Source organism: Chelmon rostratus, chromosome 22, assembly GCF_017976325.1.
Source record: "Chelmon rostratus isolate fCheRos1 chromosome 22, fCheRos1.pri, whole genome shotgun sequence".
NCBI lineage: Eukaryota > Metazoa > Chordata > Actinopteri > Chaetodontiformes > Chaetodontidae > Chelmon > Chelmon rostratus.
This window is the reverse complement of record NC_055679.1, coordinates 19,804,212-19,823,834: the sequence shown is the minus strand read 5'-3', so window position 1 is coordinate 19,823,834 and position 19,623 is coordinate 19,804,212. Positions and strand designations below refer to the sequence as shown.

The following is a 19,623-nucleotide window of genomic DNA, read 5'->3' as shown; positions in this document are numbered from 1 at the left end:
CCTCAGCAGTTCTGAACAGTCCTGAACAGTCCTGAACAGTCCTCAGCTGTCCCGAGCAGTCCTGAGCAATCCTGAACAGTCCCGAACAGTCCCCAGCAGTCCTGAACAGTCCCGAACAGTCCCGAACAGTTCTGAACAGTCCCGAACAGTCCCGAACAGTCCAGAACAGTCCTCAGCTGTCCCGAGCAGTCCTGAGCAATCCTGAACAGTCCCGAACAGTCCCCAGCAGTCCTGAACAGTCCTGAACGGTCCCGAGCAGTTCTGAACAGTCCTGAATAGTCCCCAGCAGTCCCCAGCAGTCCTCAACAGTCCTGAACAGTCCTGATCAGTCCTGAACTGCTCAGAAGGAAAAGCTGATGTGTTTCTGTTTGTATTTGATCATATTTGCTGGTTGTGAGAGTGTTTTGTCTTCTCCAGATGAATTTTATATTTAAGTAAACTAACTAAACATTACTGGTTGTAGTTACCGCAGTAACAGTGATACTGGCTGCAGCAGCATTAATAATATAACTTTATTTACCAGAATAAAATAGACAGAACAAAAACAGATGAGCAGCAGTACTAACACTTAAATTTGGTTGAGGTACTAGTAGTTGCCGTAGTACTAAAAGTAATACAAGTAGCAGTAGTTGTAAGTCAGTTGATGTGTTAGCAGTACTAACAGGTGTACTGGTATTCACTGTGGTGGTAGTGAAACAGCAGTAGTAGCAGTAGTAGTACCTTCAGTAGATGTAGTAGTTGCAGTTTGTGATCACTCTGATCAATACTGATTTATTACCGCCATCAGAAACATGACATCACTTCCTTCTTCAGGTGTGCTGAGCTGTGACTCAGTACTCTGAGTACTCTGAGTACTCTGAGTACTACTGTGGTTTCCTGTCTGTCTGTCTGTCTGTCTCACACTGTCTCCTGTCTGTCTGTCTCACAGTCTCACACTGTCTCCTGTCTGTCTGTGTCTCCCTGCAGAAGCTGGCAGTCAGAAGTTGTCCTGTAGGGACAACTAAGCCGCTGTCGCTCATCAAGCCTCCCAGCCAGGGCATCGCCATCTCCGTGGTGCCAGCCAAGGCTCCCGTTTCCATGGTGACCGCGCACATTAACGGACAGAAGGCGGCGAGCTCGGAGCCGCTGCAGACGTCCCCCATCAACCTCCAGACGGGCGGCAGGGTGGCGGCCGCCGGAGTCCACCCTTTCAGCAGCAGGAGAGCCGGAGAGCTGCCTCCCTCTCAGGTAAGACGCCTGACATCATAACACCTGGAGCACCTGCACTGGGGGAGGGGCCAGCTAACCGGTGTGCAGGTGCAGAGCGATCCACCTCCTTCACTGAAGGATAAACTTCGACACAGTTTCTCTCTCATTCACAAGCTTTCAAACCAGATGTCCCTGCTTGTATTTCTTCATGTACCTGTGAAAGGTAAAAGAGGAAGTCCTCAGTGATCTACATACTCTTCTCTGATTGGCCAGTTATCTTCTTCTGTCGCCACCGTACCAACAGTTCCTGAGCGCTGTGTTCAGACATGTCCAGGTAGCTCGTTGAGCACGATCAGCAGCTTTTCATGCCTTTCACACAGTGAAATGAAGCAGGAAGTCTTTGTGTGTTCATTCCCACCTGCTGCTGCAGTGAAGTGTGTGAAACACATATTCTGCTCAGCAAACAGGAAGAGGTAGCAGTCGTCGGGTTTTCTGTATCAGAGATGTTGTATTTTTCCTCTGAGTGTCTGTTAGGATTCAGGCCACAGCGTCTCGTCTCCTCCACACTCTGTATTCAGCACCATCACCTCCATCAGCACACAGCCGGGGATCAGAGCTTCACGCTCGACACTGGCAGCCTCCACACTATTACTGTAATTGCACGGCCCCATAGAGGGAGGAGGGCCGAGCCTCGGGGCCCTCGGGCTCCCGCTTTACGATTCCTCTGTCCATCAACGTGTCTTATATAAGATGGAACATGTCTGTTATCGTGAAACCTTCACATCGAGTGTCAGGAAAGACACGAGAACTTTAAATCCTCCGTGCAGACTCGAGCTCATTTCTTCTCTATTGTTTTGAACTGTGAGCATGAATAATGTCATCGGTCACAACGTGCAGCCTCTTCATGCCTGTTTGAAACTGTTCACTTTGAAAGACTGAGTTTCTGTCTCAACATGTGACAAAAGGAAATCTGAGCTGAAGATTTATACTGGAATCAGTTACAAATACTGCGCATCAGAAAGTAGTGAAAAACTAGAGATTCAGGTTAGGGTAGAAGGAATTATACAAATATTTGTGCAGAAGAAGTCCAGCTGTGCAGCTCCTGCAGCCATGATGGTACATATATGTGTAGCTATAGGTATGAATAATATGTTCAATATACATAAGCATACAGCGAAGTATTTAATGTCATGTATACATGCAGTACATGTAGTATACACACAGTGTGCAGTATAATAGCAGTGGAAGAGAGTACTACACACAGTATTTGTGTAGTGAAATGGTCGACGTGGTTCAGGGAGTTCAGGAGTTTTCAGGTCAGGATCCAAACAGCCCTCGGAGGTCTCTGATTGGCCGGTTCCTCGGGGGGGGGGTGTTGCTTTGTGCGTCTCGTCCTCTGGTTGGGATGCAGAACAGGTCTGAGGCTCCGACACAGACGCAGGCGTTTGCTGCGATAAAGCTGCTGTGTTTCATCAATGTGCCACTCTGGAGAGGCCCGACCCCCCCCCTCCTCATCCCCCACCCCCTCCGCCCTCGTCCTCAGTCGTCATCTGGACCCAATCCCTGTCTTTCTTCAGCCTCCCTGTCGGGCTGTCGGGCGGTGGAGGTGATCGGGTCAGGCGGCAGGATTGTCTCCGGGCTCTTTATGGCTGTATTGTTCAGAGGGAGGGGGCACTCTTCACCCAGCTGCCTGCCTGTGTGCATGAGGCAATAAAAAGAAAACCCCTCGCAGGCCTCCACGCTTTTCTTACCTCCATCAATCGAGAGTCATAAAGGCTCGGCCAATCAGAGGCTGGCTGCTGCTGTGGTGGTGTGTGTGTTGGTGAGGGGCGGTGGGGGGGTGCAGGTCCCTCAGACCACCTGGCCACTAATTTGGAGATCAATAATGAGGTGTAATGGGATTGTTCTCTGCATGAGTGCACACATTATAGCTGCATTGTTTTAGCTCTTCAGTGAACTCTGAGAGGCCACACACACACACACACACACACACACACACACACACACACACGGTCTGACCCTTCACACATTCAGATTCAAGACTTTTTCCAAACTTCTTCTCTACTTGAGCTTCCCCTGTTGTTTGTTCAGACTTTCCCTCTTAAACGTCACAAATTATCAATGGAATCTGGTTGAGCGTTGATCCGCTGATGATGGTGAGCTGTTTATGGTGCAGATCAGCTGTTAGTTTGTCAGTGAAAGAGACTTAATAAACTTGATTTCACTTCAAAAAGTGACATTCCACATGAAATCAACGTGTCTTTGAGGTGGCTTCTAATAAACTCACCCGACATCTTCATTAATCCTCTTCCTAATGTTTTCCTACTGAGGAAAAAGGGCCAAAAACGCTTTATTCATGACCTTTGTCTGAACAATTAAACTGACACTGTCAAAGAGACAAACATGTTTTATATGAAATAAACCGAAATAAAATGATGAAACAGGTTTTTAATGAGAAAATGTCTGGATCCAGTAAATCCACAGAGACGCTCCTGTGCATGTGCTGAGTTTGGATATATAATCAGGTTTATTTTGAGAGACAGAGGACGTGTTTGACCAGTGGTTGGAGCTGCGGTTGTGTTTAGCGCCTGTTAGCTTGAAGCGGAGGAACAAAGAGCGGCCGCGAGGAGGCAGAATGTGTTTGCTGCTTTAACGCCGATCCCGCTTCTCTCTCATGGCTCTCCATCTTTATCCTCTTTAAACACCAGCCAAGGTCGTCTCTGCCGTCCGCCTCCGAGTCTCGTCAAAGCCGTAGGAAGGTACATGGCCCCTTCGAGGGTCCGCTTTCCCACTCAGAGCCCCGAATGACGAACAGGGAGATGAAACACTGCTGTGGTCAGCTGACAGGAAGAGCGAGCTGCGAGTGTTTTCACTGTTCGCTGTGGTTCAGGCAGGATGGAGATGAACTTAAATACAATCCTTTATTTAAAGCTAATTATTAATTAATTAATTCAGTTGGAAACATTTGTAAATTAAAGATGAGCTTTGTCTCATTTACTGAGTTCCAGAGCTCACAGAGGAAGTTCCAGGAGTCCTTGATGAGGTTCTCAAGGTCCTTTTTAAAATGTTTGGAAGAGGAAGTTCCAGGAGGGGTGACGAGGTTCCAGCGGAAGGTTCCAGCGTTCCTGGAAGCATCCTGGAGAAAGCTGTAATGATTCCTGATGAGGTTCTGGTCGTCTGGATGGACAGGCGTCTTTCTGTGTGTCTGCAGGATTCCTTGAGGACGCTCCAGTGGTCCTTGAGGACCATCTTGGTGTAATCTGTAAGGATTAGGAGTCCTTCAGGACGTCAGGAAAGAGATTCCAGGGGTCCTGGAGAACATTCCAGGTGTTGTGGAGGAGGCGGTAGGGGTACTTGAGGAAGATTGTAAGGTTTGATGAATGAGCGCAGGAACAGTGTTGCCACGGTAACTGTTGTATTGCTGCTGGTCTGAGGTCAGTGGAGCAGAGATGGATCTCCCGCTCAGGCTGAACGTTCAGGCTCACAGACAGATCGATTGATCAGTTTATTGAACATCAGTTTCTGATCGCTGTGCTGCTTTTCTCTCTGAATCTTCACAGATGATGAAAAATAAAGAGTTTTAGTTTGTAGCTGCTTTTGTTTCCTGATCATTTCTTTGGAATCAGTTAATATATAACTGCTCATTTCTTCACGTTTCAGGAAGGATCGTGTGATTATGTTTTAATTAAAGTGAAACTAGAGGAAGAAAAGAGAAGGAGCAGATGACATTTAAATGATCCCGGTGAAATGTCAGTGATTACATCGTCGTCAGTCAATGAAAGACAAAAATAAAACTTATATTCATATTTTCTCACTGATAAATGTATAAAAACGTATTTTCAGCCTCAGTCATTAGAGACTCAGAGCGTTGAAGACTCCAGCAGCCTCTTCAGCTCAGCAGTGATGTAGATTTGTGGATAAACCTGCGGTGAGGACGAGGGATCAGGTGTTTCCGTCCCCCCAGCGGCACCTCGTCGTCTCTCACGGCTCAGAGCGAGATGAAATCAAAGCTTCTTCCGGGTGAAGACGGAGGGCGAGAGAGCTGACGTGGCCTCGGACGGCGCCCTCCGCTGGCAGCTGCAGGAACAGCTCGAGGCAGCGTGAGGTGACGTCTGCAGAGCTCCGATCTGCACCGAGCATGTGTACAGGTCTCTGTAGTCCAGCAGGAGGACAGGGACCATGGAAGAACCAGAGGAACCAAAACATCACATGACTCCAGATGTTAGAAATAGATAACGTGATTTTAATGGCTGCACTGATCCGACATGTGGAAGCTCTCTACATGTTCTGTGCATCACTTTACACACTTTTGCTTGAATTTGTGGCAGTTTGAACAATATTTGCTATGAAATGTCGCTGTTTTCCTCCCTTATCACCTAATAATACCTCTCAGTATGCCGCCTCGTACCTGCTGATATTTTTAATTTATTTAGGTATTTTTTTATTCATGTGAAGTCTTTAAAAAAACATTTTGATTTCATTAAAAACGTCCAGTAATGTGAAGTATAATGTAAAGATCAGTTCAAAGTGATCTTCTCTTTTTAAAGAGTGTGTTTGGTTCAATAGCAGCTGAAGCTCAGGACAACATGCCGTTAACCCACGTGAGGCCTTCAGGGACCACTGAAAGTGACATTACTGAACATGTAGCTTAGTTCCAAACATCCCAGACATCCTTTGACTTCCATTCATTTCTGTACAATAAGAAAAGCCGTTAGTTAGACTCTTTGAAACGATTTGACTTTTGTTTCACCAGCTTTCAACGATTCGACGTGTTTCACACGAGAGAGAAAGACATTAAGACAAGATGGAAAAGAAACAAGACAAACTGAAATAGAATAAAACAGATTGAATTACAGTGAGAGATGTGAATAAAAAGACCCAAATTTAACTGAATAAAGACAAAAAAGAGCTGAGAGTTAGAGCAGAGCTGCAGTTTTCTGGGAGTTTTTTCACATATTTGTAGCATAGAAACTGAACACTGCTCCACCAGGTTAGGTTTAGACTCTGAGGACAGTGACCAGACCTGATCCCAGACCATCTGAGAGGCCTGGGCAGCTCCTAATGTAGCAGCAGATAACGAGTAAACCGAACAGAGTGCGTCATAAACACACCGTAGTGTTTTCAAATGGATTGAACTGATTCATCAAACAGTAACACCAGTGTGACGTTCAGTGTTCGTCCTTTTCATACAGTCGAGTAATGAGTGGAAACCAACGGCTGCCTGAACATCAGCAATAAAAGTGAACAGCATGAGTTCAGAGCGCAGTGACAGACGTCTGTCACAGTTTGCGTCAGCGCGGATCAGAAAATGACGAGGCCCCCGGGGGTCATAACGACTGTGGAAACAGAGTGATGAACTGTGCACACAGATGAATAAATGTTAACAGAAAGAGTCAAAGGGATGAAGAGGTTCCACAGGTCTGGAAGCTGCTTTTAAATTCTACTGGAGGAGCTCAAACTGGACACTGGAGCGATCCATCAGAGTGAGACACGCGCTCACATCAGTCACAAACAGCAGCCATGTTTCAGGCTAGCTCGAGCTCTGACAGTCTACAAAAACTAGTTCTGGAATTATCTCAAATCTCATTTCATCGATGTGTCAGAGTAACACATGAAAGAGCTTTTATTTCCAAACGTTACTGTGCTTCATCAAGTTTTTCTGGGGTTAAACTGTGAAATGGAGCCACCCGGTGGACAAAATGAATCACTGCATTCTGTATGAAAGAGGAAAACGAACGATCCCGAGCAGAAACATGATCGTAGTGTTGAACGCTGATTGTTCACTCTGCTGCTGAGTTCACGTGCAGTCAGAGAGAAAAAGATGAAATGTGACGGCCTGTTTTGTCCTCGGCTGCGTGTGCACCTCCTCCTCTTCCTCCTCCTGCTGCTGTGATGACAGGACAAATGATGGCAAACTCAGAGCCTCAGCCCACCTTCAGCTGACAAGTTCATATCCACTTTTCTCTCTAATCCCTCCATCTCCTCCCTCTCCTCACTGAATCCTTTCCTTTCATCCTCTCTCAGTCGACTGACGTCTTTTCAGCAGAAAATTTTTTTGATGGTCCTGTTTTCTAAAAACTGGCATCAGACGCTCCTCAGACTCAATTTTAACGTGATGATGAATTATCATCTTTAATGCTGCTGTTTTCTCGTCTCATTGTCTTCTAATCTCGTTTTGGAGATTATTTTTAGCCGTCAGATCCATCCACCCGTCTGTCCTTCAGACAGAAATAATAGCTACTTGCTTCCCATTCGTGTGAAATGGGCCTAAAACACCTGTTCAGGGAATACCTGAAGTAAACTGAGAGCAGCTCTGGAAGCTTGTGGAGCTCATGCAGGGTTTGGGTAGCGCTCAGTTTTATCCCCAGCAGTCAGAATCACTGGAAGAGATTTTGGCATTGAGTAAAAGAAGTTTGAACACAATGAAGTCGAAGGTTTTTATTTCTGCCAGTCGATGCTTGCAGATGATTCTGTCTGGACCTTATCACCAACACGAAGACAAAACCACAGAAACTGAATGTTTGGCATGTTTTCTAAAATCTAAATCTATACCTAGACCGTCTATATGTATATTTAGGTTTATACTCATTTGTAGGCTACTGAAGCAGCATCTCCTCGTTCTCAGAGTTTCATTGGCTGTATGAGGCGTCACTCACCTGCACATCTGTAAAACTGTAACTGATTGTTGGATTAGATGAGACGTCGTTGGTGAGTCGACCCAGTTTTGCAGCCGCTCGTTTGCTGTTGTCGTTGTTCGTACCTGCTGTTGTGAACGTAGACGGCTGATTGGCTGCTTGTATCTGAAACTCAGCTTCATGGTTGAAGTTTGGAAAGTAGTTTGAGCTTCACCACGTGAGCTCGGAGCCTCCACAGTTCTCACCTGTCCGTCCACCTTCACTCTTCATCGCTCCAAAAACACTGAAACCCAGACCGGCTGTTTCTTTTCCACCTTAGTCTCTAAGAAGGCTCGGACCAGGTGAGCTGGTATTTATGAGCTGTGAGGGACTGTGAGGGACTGTGAGGGACTGTGAGGAACTGTGAGGTGGTTCTCCAGGACCACAATACAGAATCAGGCCTATGACAGGGTGTGGTTAGCTTTAGCTTAGCACAAAGACTGGAAGCAGGGCTAAACTGCTAGCTTTGCAGTTTGCATCTTCCAGTGGGACTCAGAGGGAAAGAGGTGTATAGGTTCCATATGTTTTCATCCTGCCCCCCCCCCTCTGGTTGGTCACAGCTGGTTTGTGAGGGTTGGGGGAGGAGGATGAAGGAGGAGGATTGTCAGTCTTTGCTGCAGAGCTGTCATCTGTCTCACCGATGGGCTTGACTTTGGGATTTTGAGAGAAGAAAAAATGATTAAAAAAGGAGGAAATCGCTGGTCGAAGGTTGTGTTCACTGCTCACGCTGAGGAGGAGGAGGAGGACGAAGAGGAGGAGGAGGCCCCCTAAAGAGAAGGTGCTTAGGTTTGGAGAAAAGAGGAAGCAATTACGAAAATGAAAGCCCTTGCACTGCAAGAATTTTCATCTCAGCAGTTGCCATGGGAACAGGCCTCGGCCGCCTCCTCCCCCCTCCTCGCCGCGGCACGATACAATGGAACGAAGGGATTTTCACAGAAGAAGAAAGGAGGGGAGGGGGTGAGCTGTGTTCCAGAGGGGGGAGGAGGAGAAAACTTTCCCCCTTTTCTCCTTTTTCTGATTTCTGAGCAGCTGACAGGAAAAATGGAGATTAGAAACATGGACGATTCGTTCAGTGGCAGCGGATTCTTCATCATCATCATCATCATCAGAGATAAAACAGTGATGAGGCGCTCTGTGCCCATACAAGCTGACCATTCTTCACCCGTGGCCTCGTTAAAATCACGCCTCAACATTACGATTGTCCTGAGCGAGTGAAGCAGCTACTTTACACCTGAACTCACCTCAGCTTGTTTTATATGTCTTTGAACACAACAGTTAAACCAAAGTCTGTCACAGAAACAGCAACAGCTCGAACCGTTAAAGGGTCATTTCTGAAGGGTCCACACGATGCAGCCAATGAGGAAGCCTCGTCACCACGGCACTTAGTCCTCCGGCTCATTCCAGCTCCCAGCATGCACGCTGGCAGGAGCGAGACAGCACCTTTAGTCCCAAAGATACCATCAGTCAGAGGCTGAGAGCTGAAACACAACGTGTAATAGACATTAATGAGCAGAAAATAATCCCACTGGTTTAAACCTTTTCATCTCTTCTTCTGCTGTTTGTCCTCCACACTTGGAGGTGAAAACCTGTTCGGTCAACACGTTTGATGAATAACATCACAAATGTGTTTGTTTTCCTGTTTCTGCTGATGAAACTGTCTCTTCTCCACTGTCCTCCATCATAAACGTGGATTTCCCAGCATGCAGCAGGTGTCAGGTGCACAGCGTGTGGTGTAGCAGGGGCTCCTCTTGTGGTCAGTTGTGGTTACTACAATAACAACTGAAATGAAAACACAAATGATATTTTTATATCAGCTGAAATCCAGACGGCACACTGACTGACAGGTTTCATTCTGTTTATTTCTAAAAGAAAGTTGATTTTTCAGGGACACTGATTTCCCACAATGCAATGCAAAAAAAGAAATGGCGGATTATGGTGAGACAACAGAAAGCTTTCAGGAATAAGACACAAACAAATGTAACATCTGAACACATTGTGTTTATTTACTACATGTTTTCATCAGCAGTGGCATCGATCGCTCATCAGAGCTGATCGGTTGATTCATCTGCAGAAATAATCTCGTTTTTCAAGGATCTGCTGCTTGTTTTCATCATGTTGTAGTAAACTGAACATCTGTTTCTGACAAGACGTCACCTTGTGATTAGAAATATAATTAATGTATTGATCAAGGAAGCAGCTGATAGATTGATTATGAGAATGGTTATTTGCATGTGTCGTATAGTTTCCTGTCAGTGTAAAATGGTGAAGTTTGATGGTTTCTTGTATGAGGAGTAGTAAACATGTTGTATAGTACCTGTGTGTGTGAATGAAACACCTGGATGTGCTTCCTGCTCTCAGTGTTGTGTTCGTGTGTCTTTCAGATGCTGGGAACTCTCACTGCTTTGCCCATCAAGGTGCCTCAAGTCAGCTCCCTGCACCGGCTGGCAGGACAAGCAGCCACTGTGCTACCTCAGGTGAGTCCTCAAGCCTCAGGATCCAGATACTGACACACGCACATGCACACGCACGCACACACACACACACACACACATTACACCAGCCATGTCCACACTATTCCATAAAGGGCTGCAGGTTTTTGTTCCAACCAATCAAGAGGTCACCTAATTATCAGCTGAAGACTGAGATCAGGTGACTAAATGAGTCCGGCCTGGTTTGGAATGAAAACCTGCAGCCACTCGCCCCCTTTATGGAACAGTTTGGCCATGGCTGCATTACATCGTTCCTGTTAGAGGCTGTACTGTTCATCACACACAGAAACACTTAACACTGGTGAGGTGAAGCGTTTGTCCTGATGGTGGCGCCAGAGGAAGCTTTGTGTTGTTACCTGAGTCAGTCTGTACGGTGGCCGTTTCAGCTCCACACAGTCGGGCTTCTTTTAAATGTCATCAGGCTGATCTGGACTTCAGAGTTGATGTTTGTAGCTGCAGTGTCTGCAGACGTCCAGCAGGTGGCAGCACAACCCCCCTCAGACAGATCTACAGTGTCAGTGATCCTCAGAACATGAAGACAAATACTCTGTAATGATTGGCTCACCCTGACTCGTCATGTCCCACCCCCTCAGTCTGAAGAAACTGTCTGAAGCTCTGTGTGAAACTGACCCCAGGTCTGTCATGACCACTACAGCCTCTGGGGGGGCCACAGTGCCTGTGATGCGGACCCCTGCCTGTGTTGAGGTGGTTTAACAGCGCTCCTCCTCATTGTGGTCTCTCTTCAGGTCAGGCCAAAGACCCAGATCCCCGACAGCCTCCCTCACAGTCCCTGTCAGGAGCTGCAGCCGCTCAGCCTGCAGAGAGCCGCAGCCGTGGTCAGTCCTAAGAGCCAGGGCCCCACCCTGCCCACCGCCAACAGCACCTTCAGCCCCGACCACCAGCCCAACGGCCAGAGCGACGCCTCGCCGCCCCCGGCCCCGCCGCTCCCGTCCGAAGGCCCCGACTCCGGCGGTCCCGCCCAGCACGCCTCCGCTGGCCCCGGCGTGGCGTACGCCATCATCGCCGCCTCCCCCGCCACCGGAAACGGAGTGTCCGCCGTCAGCGAGGCCGTCAAGGTGCAGCCACTGCTCTTCAGCGCTGATAACAAGGCTGGTGTCTCCCCCATGACACAGAGAGGCTGAAACGCCGCCCCCCCATTAGAAACTTAATGTTTTCATCAGGATTCAGTAAAATCTGCAGATTTTTGTCCCAGAAAAAACATCTGGAACAGATTAAATTCATTAAACATGAAGTTTAAGATTAACGTCAAACTTTTTACTGTTTTCTTCACGAGGTGTTCTGACCCCCTCTGTGTGCGTTACCAGGTGATCATAATCCAGCCGCAGGCCCCCAGCAGCACTGAGGGGTCCCCAGGGGCCCCGGCTGACCTCCCATCACAGGAGGAACCACCGGCCCCGAAATCCCCCTCCCAGAAGAAAGACGAGGACCCCGAGGTGAGAAAATGACTTTTAATAGTTTCAAGCTTTGATCAAACAGTTCGAAGAGGTGATCGTCACGGCGACCAGTGATCCACACGATCCATTAACTGATCACCTGAGCTCCGCCCCCTAACGTCGTCTCTCTCTGACAGAAAATCGCCTTCATGGTCGCCCTCGGCCTCGTCACCACAGAACACCTGGAAGGTGAGTTCACGTTCAGGTGTGTGTTTGTCTTTCAGACAGAAAGTCCAGGTTGTACTAAACCGGTCCGTCCCCTCCGGCCTCAGAGTGTCCGGACGCTTCGTTTAGCTCATCAGTGATCGTGTATTTTCAGTTAATGGCGTGAAGTCAAACGTTTCCAAACGTTTGGAGGTCAGAGGTCAACGTGATCTCATTTCTGGCCACAAGTCGAGAACTCAAACACTAATTATGACAAACTTTCACACAAACGTCTCCAACGATAAAATGAAGTTTTCTGTCTGAAAGGTCAAAGGTCAGCTTCTCTGTGACATCATCATGATTGGTTGTGCTGATGTTGATCTTCAGGTGATGAAGCTCTCTGTCCGTCCTCTGGACAGACAGTCTCTGAGTGAAGACAGCGTGCTTCTGTCTGGACTTTATTCACTGGAGTCAGACGTGTTAATACAGACAAAGCAAACGCTGAACACCTTTAATTAACCTGCTTTCTTCTGAACAGAAATCCAGACGAAGAGGCAGGAGAGGAAGAGACGAAGCACAGCCAACCCAGCCTACAGCGGCCTGTTCGAACCGGAGGTCAGGAACCACGTCTGGACCTTCATCAGACCCTCAGACACACGAGAACATGTTTTTACTGTTCTCTCAGTCTGGATGTTAACATGTCTCACTTCCTGTTTGTCTGCAGCGTAAACGTCTGGCGTCACATTACCTGAACAGTTCGCTCTTCCTGTCAGCACGAGGTAAAACACTCACCTGCACCAGATCCAAACAGAGCTCCTGATCTGACCAATCACACGTCACGTCTTTGTTTAAACATGCCATCAGTCACATGATCACGTTGTTAGAACATGTTTCTGCTTTCAGGTCAGTTTATGAATCTGAACCTGAATTCTGTCAGTTTGTAAAATCCACCAGAAACATGATCGACATCCTGAACGACTCTGTTTCAGACAGTTCTGATTATTGTGGAGAAGCTAACGAGACTTTGAGAGGCTGATGAATGGAAGGCTAACAGTTTCCCCTGCTTTCCAGTATCTATGCTAAGCTAAGTTAACCACATGCTAACTGAGGTCGATCTCCATCTCAGTGTCTCTGTCATCTGAAGTTCCTGAAATGTTGAAATATTCCTTTGAAGCAGCTCTTTCAGATTAATTCAGCCTCCACAGTGATCTGACGGTGACGTGTTGTAGACAGGAAGCTGCCTCTCTCACTCTGCGCCATGCTAGTGCTGAATGCTTTACGGAGCTACGTCACCACCAGCAGCAGCTACGTCTCTGCAGCTAGCTGTAAGAAGCTAGCTGTGAGAAGCTAGCTGGAAGAAGCTAGCTCTGTCAGAGGAAGCTGGACGAGAGTCAGAGTCTGGACAGACTTCCTGTCGTCCTGTCACACTCGCTTGATGTTTGGCTGTTAGTTGTCGACTCTTAGTTTTGATCAGTCGTCCCCGTCAGTCGTCGTCTTCATCGGCTCGGGCGAAGGTTCCACGCCAACTCGCCAAAAATACCGACTCTGGCATAATGTCGCTTTAAGTAATGACAGAACAGAACATTGTGTGTAAGAACTGAAACTGATGTCAGTGTGTCTGCTGTGTCATGGCTCCACCCTCACCTGTATCTCACCTGTGCGTCTCACCTGTGTGTCCGTGCTGCCACTAACCTCTGCTCTGCTTCCATTCACATGCCAGACACTGAGGACTTCTGCTGGAAGGTAGGTCACATGACTGATGATGTCACACCTGCTGTACGTTGAACTCTGTGGTTGTCTGAGGCTGTGATGTCACAGAGCGAGGAGCTGAAAGATGAGAAAAAAGATTAACGACAGTTAATAACTGAGTCTCCACCTGCTGCTTTCATGACTTTACTCTCAGCGTAGCTGCAGGTGCTTCGTTCAAACAAGCTCAGATCTGAAAGAATTTAACAGACACGTTAAAAACCTGAAGTCTTTTCACGGCTGATCTGTCCCGTCAGCGGTCCGCTGACTGATCCAGGATCTGGTTTTGCTTCTGTTCAGTCTGTTTTGCTGTCGGCTGTTTCACCCTCTGTGGTCTGTGTTGAGCAGGAGGACCTGGAGCATGACGACCACTGCGCCGTCTGTAAGGAGGACGGCGAGCTGCAGCCCTGCCACAACTGCCCCAGAGCCTTCCACCCCAACTGCCTCCACCCGCCGCTCAAAACCCCACCCAGAGGACCCTGGTACTGCCCCAAGTGCCAGAAGAAGGTACAAACTCAGACCAAACCCAGGAGGTCAACGTTAGCTCTGGACTCACAGCCGGTAGAAACTGTCTCAGATGTTCAGATGAACAATTAAAGGAACAGCTCGACATGCTCTGTCTGTTTAATATGAAGCTACAGCCGATTAGCTTAGCTTAGCATAAAGACTGGAAACAGATAGCCGGGCTCTAACATAATGAGTGTTTACTGCCTCACAGGTAAACACAGTTACCTTTAGGCTAGCTGTTTCCAGGCTTTATGCTAAGCTAAGCTAAAGAGCTCCTGGTCGTAGCTTCAGATTTAGCCTGCAGACATGAGAGTGAAATCAATCTGAACATCTAACGCTCAACAAGACAGAAGAATATTTCACAAAATGTCTGTTGCTTTAAGCACAGAGCTGAAGGCAGGATGTGGTTAGCCTAGCTTAGCACAAAGTGAAAACATGCATCATACTTAATTTGAAAGTGCCTTCAGAGGAGCTAACTGACGTCTTTTCACATGGACGTTAATCAGAAGACGAACATCTGAAGCACGTTTCGGACGTTTCAGACGTCATGAACTGAATCTGTTCTCCTCACTAACTGAGCTGCTGCTTCTGGTCTTCAGGTCCTCAACAAGGAGAACATGTCGTGGCCACAGAACTTCGTTCAGTCCTACGTGACACACAAGACGGGTAAGACTGAGTCCAGTCCTTCATCACATGACTCTGTTAGCATGTTCAGACCGGTGCTGATGAAGAGTATGTGCGTGTGTGTCTGTGTGTGTGTGCAGTGAGGCAGGAGGAGAAGCGACGGCTGCTGAGACGAAACAACGAGCTGAAGAACGAATGTGCTCACCTGGAAGAACAAGACAAGACGCTCAACAACACACTCAAAGTAAACACGCTCGTCTTTACGTTCACAACAGAACTATTGATCAGTGAGCCCAGAACAAGGTTCCACACAGGACACAGACCCAGGCACCCACCGTGACCTGGTCCCTGTGCAGACCCCGTGCCTGTGCAGACCCGGTCACCCACCGTGACCTGGTCCCCGTGCAGACCCCGTGCCTGTGCAGACCCGGTCCTGCAGCAACATTAATGAACCAACACGATGGTATCAGACCAGGTCTGCCGGTGCTGCATTGACCAATCAACACTCACATCCGTCAGGTTCCTCTGGTTCTCGAGGGTTCAGGTCTCACAGTGAGGAAAACAGTTGTACCTGCTCAGAGAAAGTCCAGCTGTGCCACAGCTCCAGGCTGAAAGCACCAACATCTGTTTTCTGCTCAGCGTCGGCTCAGTCAGACAGGAAGTGACGGTCTGGCCTGATCACAGCAGGTCAGAACAGTAGAAGTCTGTTCTTGAAGCTCAGTCAGATCGAAGCGTCTCCTGCGGTTTAAACGTTCCTGTTAATGAGCTCAGGACCTGACAGGAAGTTGACTGTGTGTGTTTCCTGTGTGTCCGCAGCAATGCATGGACCTGAGGGAACGGCTGCTGGGGCAGCAGAGGGACACTCAGGCTTCGCTCGAACGCCTCAAAGCTCTCATCAGGCTGATACAACGTGACCAGCTCATCCAGGTCACCATGACGACCACCGCCACCATCGCCGCCTCCCTGCTCTCCCAGTCCTGGATCAAACCCACCAGCGCCGCCGCCGCCGCCCCGGGCCCCTCGGCCACGCCCCTGCAGAAGAGCCACGCCCACAGCCAGGATGACGCCAACAACTAGCCCCCCCTCGCCCCCCCCGGTGCTCGAGGGCAGTGATTTTTTTTTTTTTTTTTGATTGAATAATATTTAACCGTCTTTTCTCTGAGCTGAAACAAACTGAGAAAGAAGAGCCTCTATCCTCCACGCGATTCAAGTATTTTTTAAAACCCAACACCTACAGTGCTTACGAGATTTCTTTTTTTAAGTTCTTTTCTATTTATTAATGTTCTTGGCCTTAATGTATTTATTACAGGAAGTTAGATCACGGCGCCGCCGCGGGAGCTCGACGGAGCTTCGCCGAGCGGTCCGGAAGATATTTCCCTTTTTTAAACAGCGGTCTGATTCTTGTTCTGCGTAGAGCGAGAGAGAACAGTAGAGTTAGAGGTAGTGGAAGCAAACGGCTGTACATTGATATATCTGAGTAGATGTTTGTTCTCATTCTCCTACGAACAATGTTTTTGCCATAATGATTCAGGAAAATGTTTTCATCGTGTATGTAAACGCATACGAGCCTTCAAACAAAAACAGAGAATAACTTTTTTCAGTATTAATAGAGTTAAAGTCAAAGAAAAAAGTATTTAAGATAAAACTACAGAAATTAGCATTTCTAGTGGAGATTTTAGTATTTTCATGCTGATGCCTGTTGATAAATGTAAGTTTGGAGTATTCAAGGGGATCATTGTACATATGTTGTATTATTATTATTATTATTATAATCATCATCATCATCGCAGGTTTTCTTTGGTTTTCAAACTTTACTGAAGTCACATCTGAGACCAAGACGAGTCCCTGCTTCACTGTTTGTTTTCTGTTTGACGGCAACAAACGAGAAGAAAATGGCAGCGCAAACAACAGCAGTAAACAACAACAGTAGTAAACAACAACAGTAGTAAACAACAACACCAGCAAACAACAACACAAACAACAGCGGTAAACAACAACAACAACAGTAAACAACAACAACAGTAAACACCAACAACAGTAAACAACAACACAAACAACAACAACAACAGTAAACACCAACAACAGTAAACAACAACACAAACAACAGCGGTAAACAACAACACAAACAGTAAACAACAACAAACAACAACAGCAAACAACAACAGTAAACAACAACAACAGCAGACTTTTTGAAAGCCGAGGATCGGGAACACGAACGTGTTGCCTGTGACTCGATTTGTCAGGATGAAGTTAAAGTTATATTTCTAAAATCTGCATCTTGAAGGGAAACGATGAGCGAATCAGCGGAGCCGTCGCCGTAATAATCACGTTGCCGTCGATGAAAACAAACAGGCGAGCAGAAAAAGGACCGAAGTGTTTGTTCACAGCTGCACTCGAACACCAACACGTCGGTGTGATGCATCCATCCGTCCCTTTCCCCTTTAACCAGTATAGAAAATATGCCAAAAACTCCTCCTTTGTTTTTGTACTGGGATCGATCATCTATCAATAATGTCTATAGTGCTTTTTTTTTTCCTCCCTGCCTGTTTTCTATGTTTTGCTCTGGAGCTTTTTTTACTCTGGTGTTTCGGAGCGTTTTAACAGAGACGAGCCCGTTAGTCTGAACACTGCCTCAAGTACAAACCCCTTCCAGTCCAGGGTGTCCGTCTCTGCTGCGTCCTTTTCTAGACATGAGAAACGGGACAATTCTGTCAAACTGCGACAACACTTTTGACTGTCGGTGGAGCCGGGGGACGGAGACGGCGTCCTCCCGGTTCGCCGTCCCCGACCGAGCTGGGACGCCGCCGTCGAGTCCCGCTGGGTCCGTCTGTCTCGCTAGTCTTCCTGCTGGTCCAGAAAGGTTCAGTTTAAGTGTTAAAACATAGATTTAGTCCATTTTTGCGGTTTCTCGGATCAGAGGCGCAGCTCTCAGCGGCCTGTTAATGCACAAACATGAACAAATGGTTTGAACGGTGAAATGGTTTCAGGTGATTTCATATCCAGGTGTGACACAAACGTTCAGATAAAGCGTCCGCGGCTTCGGCGGCAGCGAACAAGTTCGAAAAAAGAGAAGATAAAAGACGAACATAAAAAACATCCCGAACGTGAAGTCAGAGCTCAACAAGCCGCATTTCAACCAATCGAATGACGCTCAGACTGTTTCAGCCAATCGGGCGACAGAAAGACGTTTGGGACGAGGCGTCGGGTCAGAGCGTGAACCTCTCCATCCAAACTGCTTTCATTCAAACCTTCGACGAGGACGAACAAACGCTTTAAAAAAGGCTTAAAAAGCGAAAAGCAGATGTTACCGAGTGACACAGAGAAGAACGTACGTGAAGGACTGAACCGCCGCCGGTCGTCACGGCGGCAGAGGACAGAGCCTGGCTGGTGTCTGACGGGGACACGTCCCTCCCTGAGAGGACAAAAGCAGAACGGCACGTTAGTGTTTGTCCATCAGTGAAAACATCTGGATTTACTCAGTAACCTGAGAAGTATTCAGAGGAGAAACGTTTTACTGCGTTAATGTGACAGCTGGAGGTTTGACATGTGACTGAAGCACCAATCAGACGCCGTCGTTCGTTCTACAGACACGTCCTGCATCTGTAAAAACAGCCAAGTATTCTAATAAAACGCTGCCAAAACAGTACTTTTACTTTAGAAACTGAAGTATGTGAATATTTGAGTCAGCATTCAGATGAACAGAGATACTCCACCTCTGCGGCGGCGGCGTGGGCGTGGTCTTTATCAGAGGCGAAGTCTTCACTCACAAACCTGCACACAAGAGAACGATTTCACGTCAAACTGAACAGATTCATCTTCATATCAAAGGTTTGTGAGCTGAGACGCCGTCCGGGCTCCGCGTCCGCGAGACGCCGTCCGGGCTCCACGTCCGCGAGACGCCGTCCGGGCTGCACGCTCGCCGTCCAGCTGATGCTTGTCAACATTGAACCAAACTGCCTTTAATAAAGAATAAATCATGATCAGTGTGACGTCAAACCTCAGAATGTACCGTGCGATGCATATCGAGTCCTCGCCGAGAGCCGCAGGACCGAATCCAGGTGGAACCATATCAGCGCCGCGTCCGACCCCGCCCGCCCCGAAAAAACACCCCCTCCGCCCTCCAGACCCTCCGCTCCCCTCTTCATCCGTTTGTAGAAATCTTCTCCGGGAGAAACTGTGCAGTGCTTAAACAGATCTATTTTAATACACGACACAACATTTGAACAAATAAAGAAAAGTCGGAACATTTTTATATTCTTTTATCAAGGAGCAAAAAAAGAACATCGGGTTTTCTATCGTTTGCCGGTTCTGCATTCTGACTTCTAGCTCACGACGTTCGATGTATTATTTTGCCACGAGGAGGCGCCGACACGTTTAGATGGAAATGAAATGTCTGTGGAAGTAGAAGTTTTCTTTGTCATTGAAGCGGGGGCTGTCCAGTGGATAGTGTGTATAGGAAAGTGTTTGTCTTAAATATGCCAATGTAGTTTTTTCTTCTTTACGATGCATTAAAAGTCGATCGATGGACGTTGGTAAATGATTAAAGAGTAGTCTCACTTTTTTGTACCAAGTTCTTACGAAAAAAAGGAATCGTTAATAAACAAAGTTCAAGAACAAACGGTTTGATTCAAGCGTCTGTTTTCACGATCGCTCTGACGGCCTTCCTCCTCCTCCTCTTCATCAGGACGGGCGTGGAAGCAGATGAATGAAAGTTTCTGGTTGAGCTGGTCTGAGTTCAGTTTTTAACTCCAGACGAACTGAAAAACTCGACTGTAACATTCAGACAAATCGCTGTTC

The 19,623-nt window shown here is 47.4% G+C and overlaps 1 protein-coding gene across 1 annotated transcript in view; it reads left to right on the top strand.

The window, feature by feature from the left end:
• phf21b (PHD finger protein 21B) overlaps positions 1–16,853 on the top strand; it is a 79,143-nt gene extending 62,290 nt beyond the window's left edge. Inside the window, exons 4-15 of the mRNA XM_041963570.1 lie at positions 967–1,227; positions 10,244–10,336; positions 11,098–11,427; positions 11,677–11,805; positions 11,943–11,994; positions 12,488–12,564; positions 12,674–12,728; positions 13,670–13,692; positions 14,044–14,202; positions 14,802–14,868; positions 14,967–15,070; positions 15,643–16,853. Of these exons, the coding sequence (XP_041819504.1) occupies positions 967–1,227; positions 10,244–10,336; positions 11,098–11,427; positions 11,677–11,805; positions 11,943–11,994; positions 12,488–12,564; positions 12,674–12,728; positions 13,670–13,692; positions 14,044–14,202; positions 14,802–14,868; positions 14,967–15,070; positions 15,643–15,903 (1,611 nt within the window). The 3' untranslated portion in view covers positions 15,904–16,853. The remainder of the gene's footprint in view (positions 1–966; positions 1,228–10,243; positions 10,337–11,097; positions 11,428–11,676; positions 11,806–11,942; positions 11,995–12,487; positions 12,565–12,673; positions 12,729–13,669; positions 13,693–14,043; positions 14,203–14,801; positions 14,869–14,966; positions 15,071–15,642) is intronic.
• Positions 16,854–19,623: the final 2,770 nt, after the last annotated feature.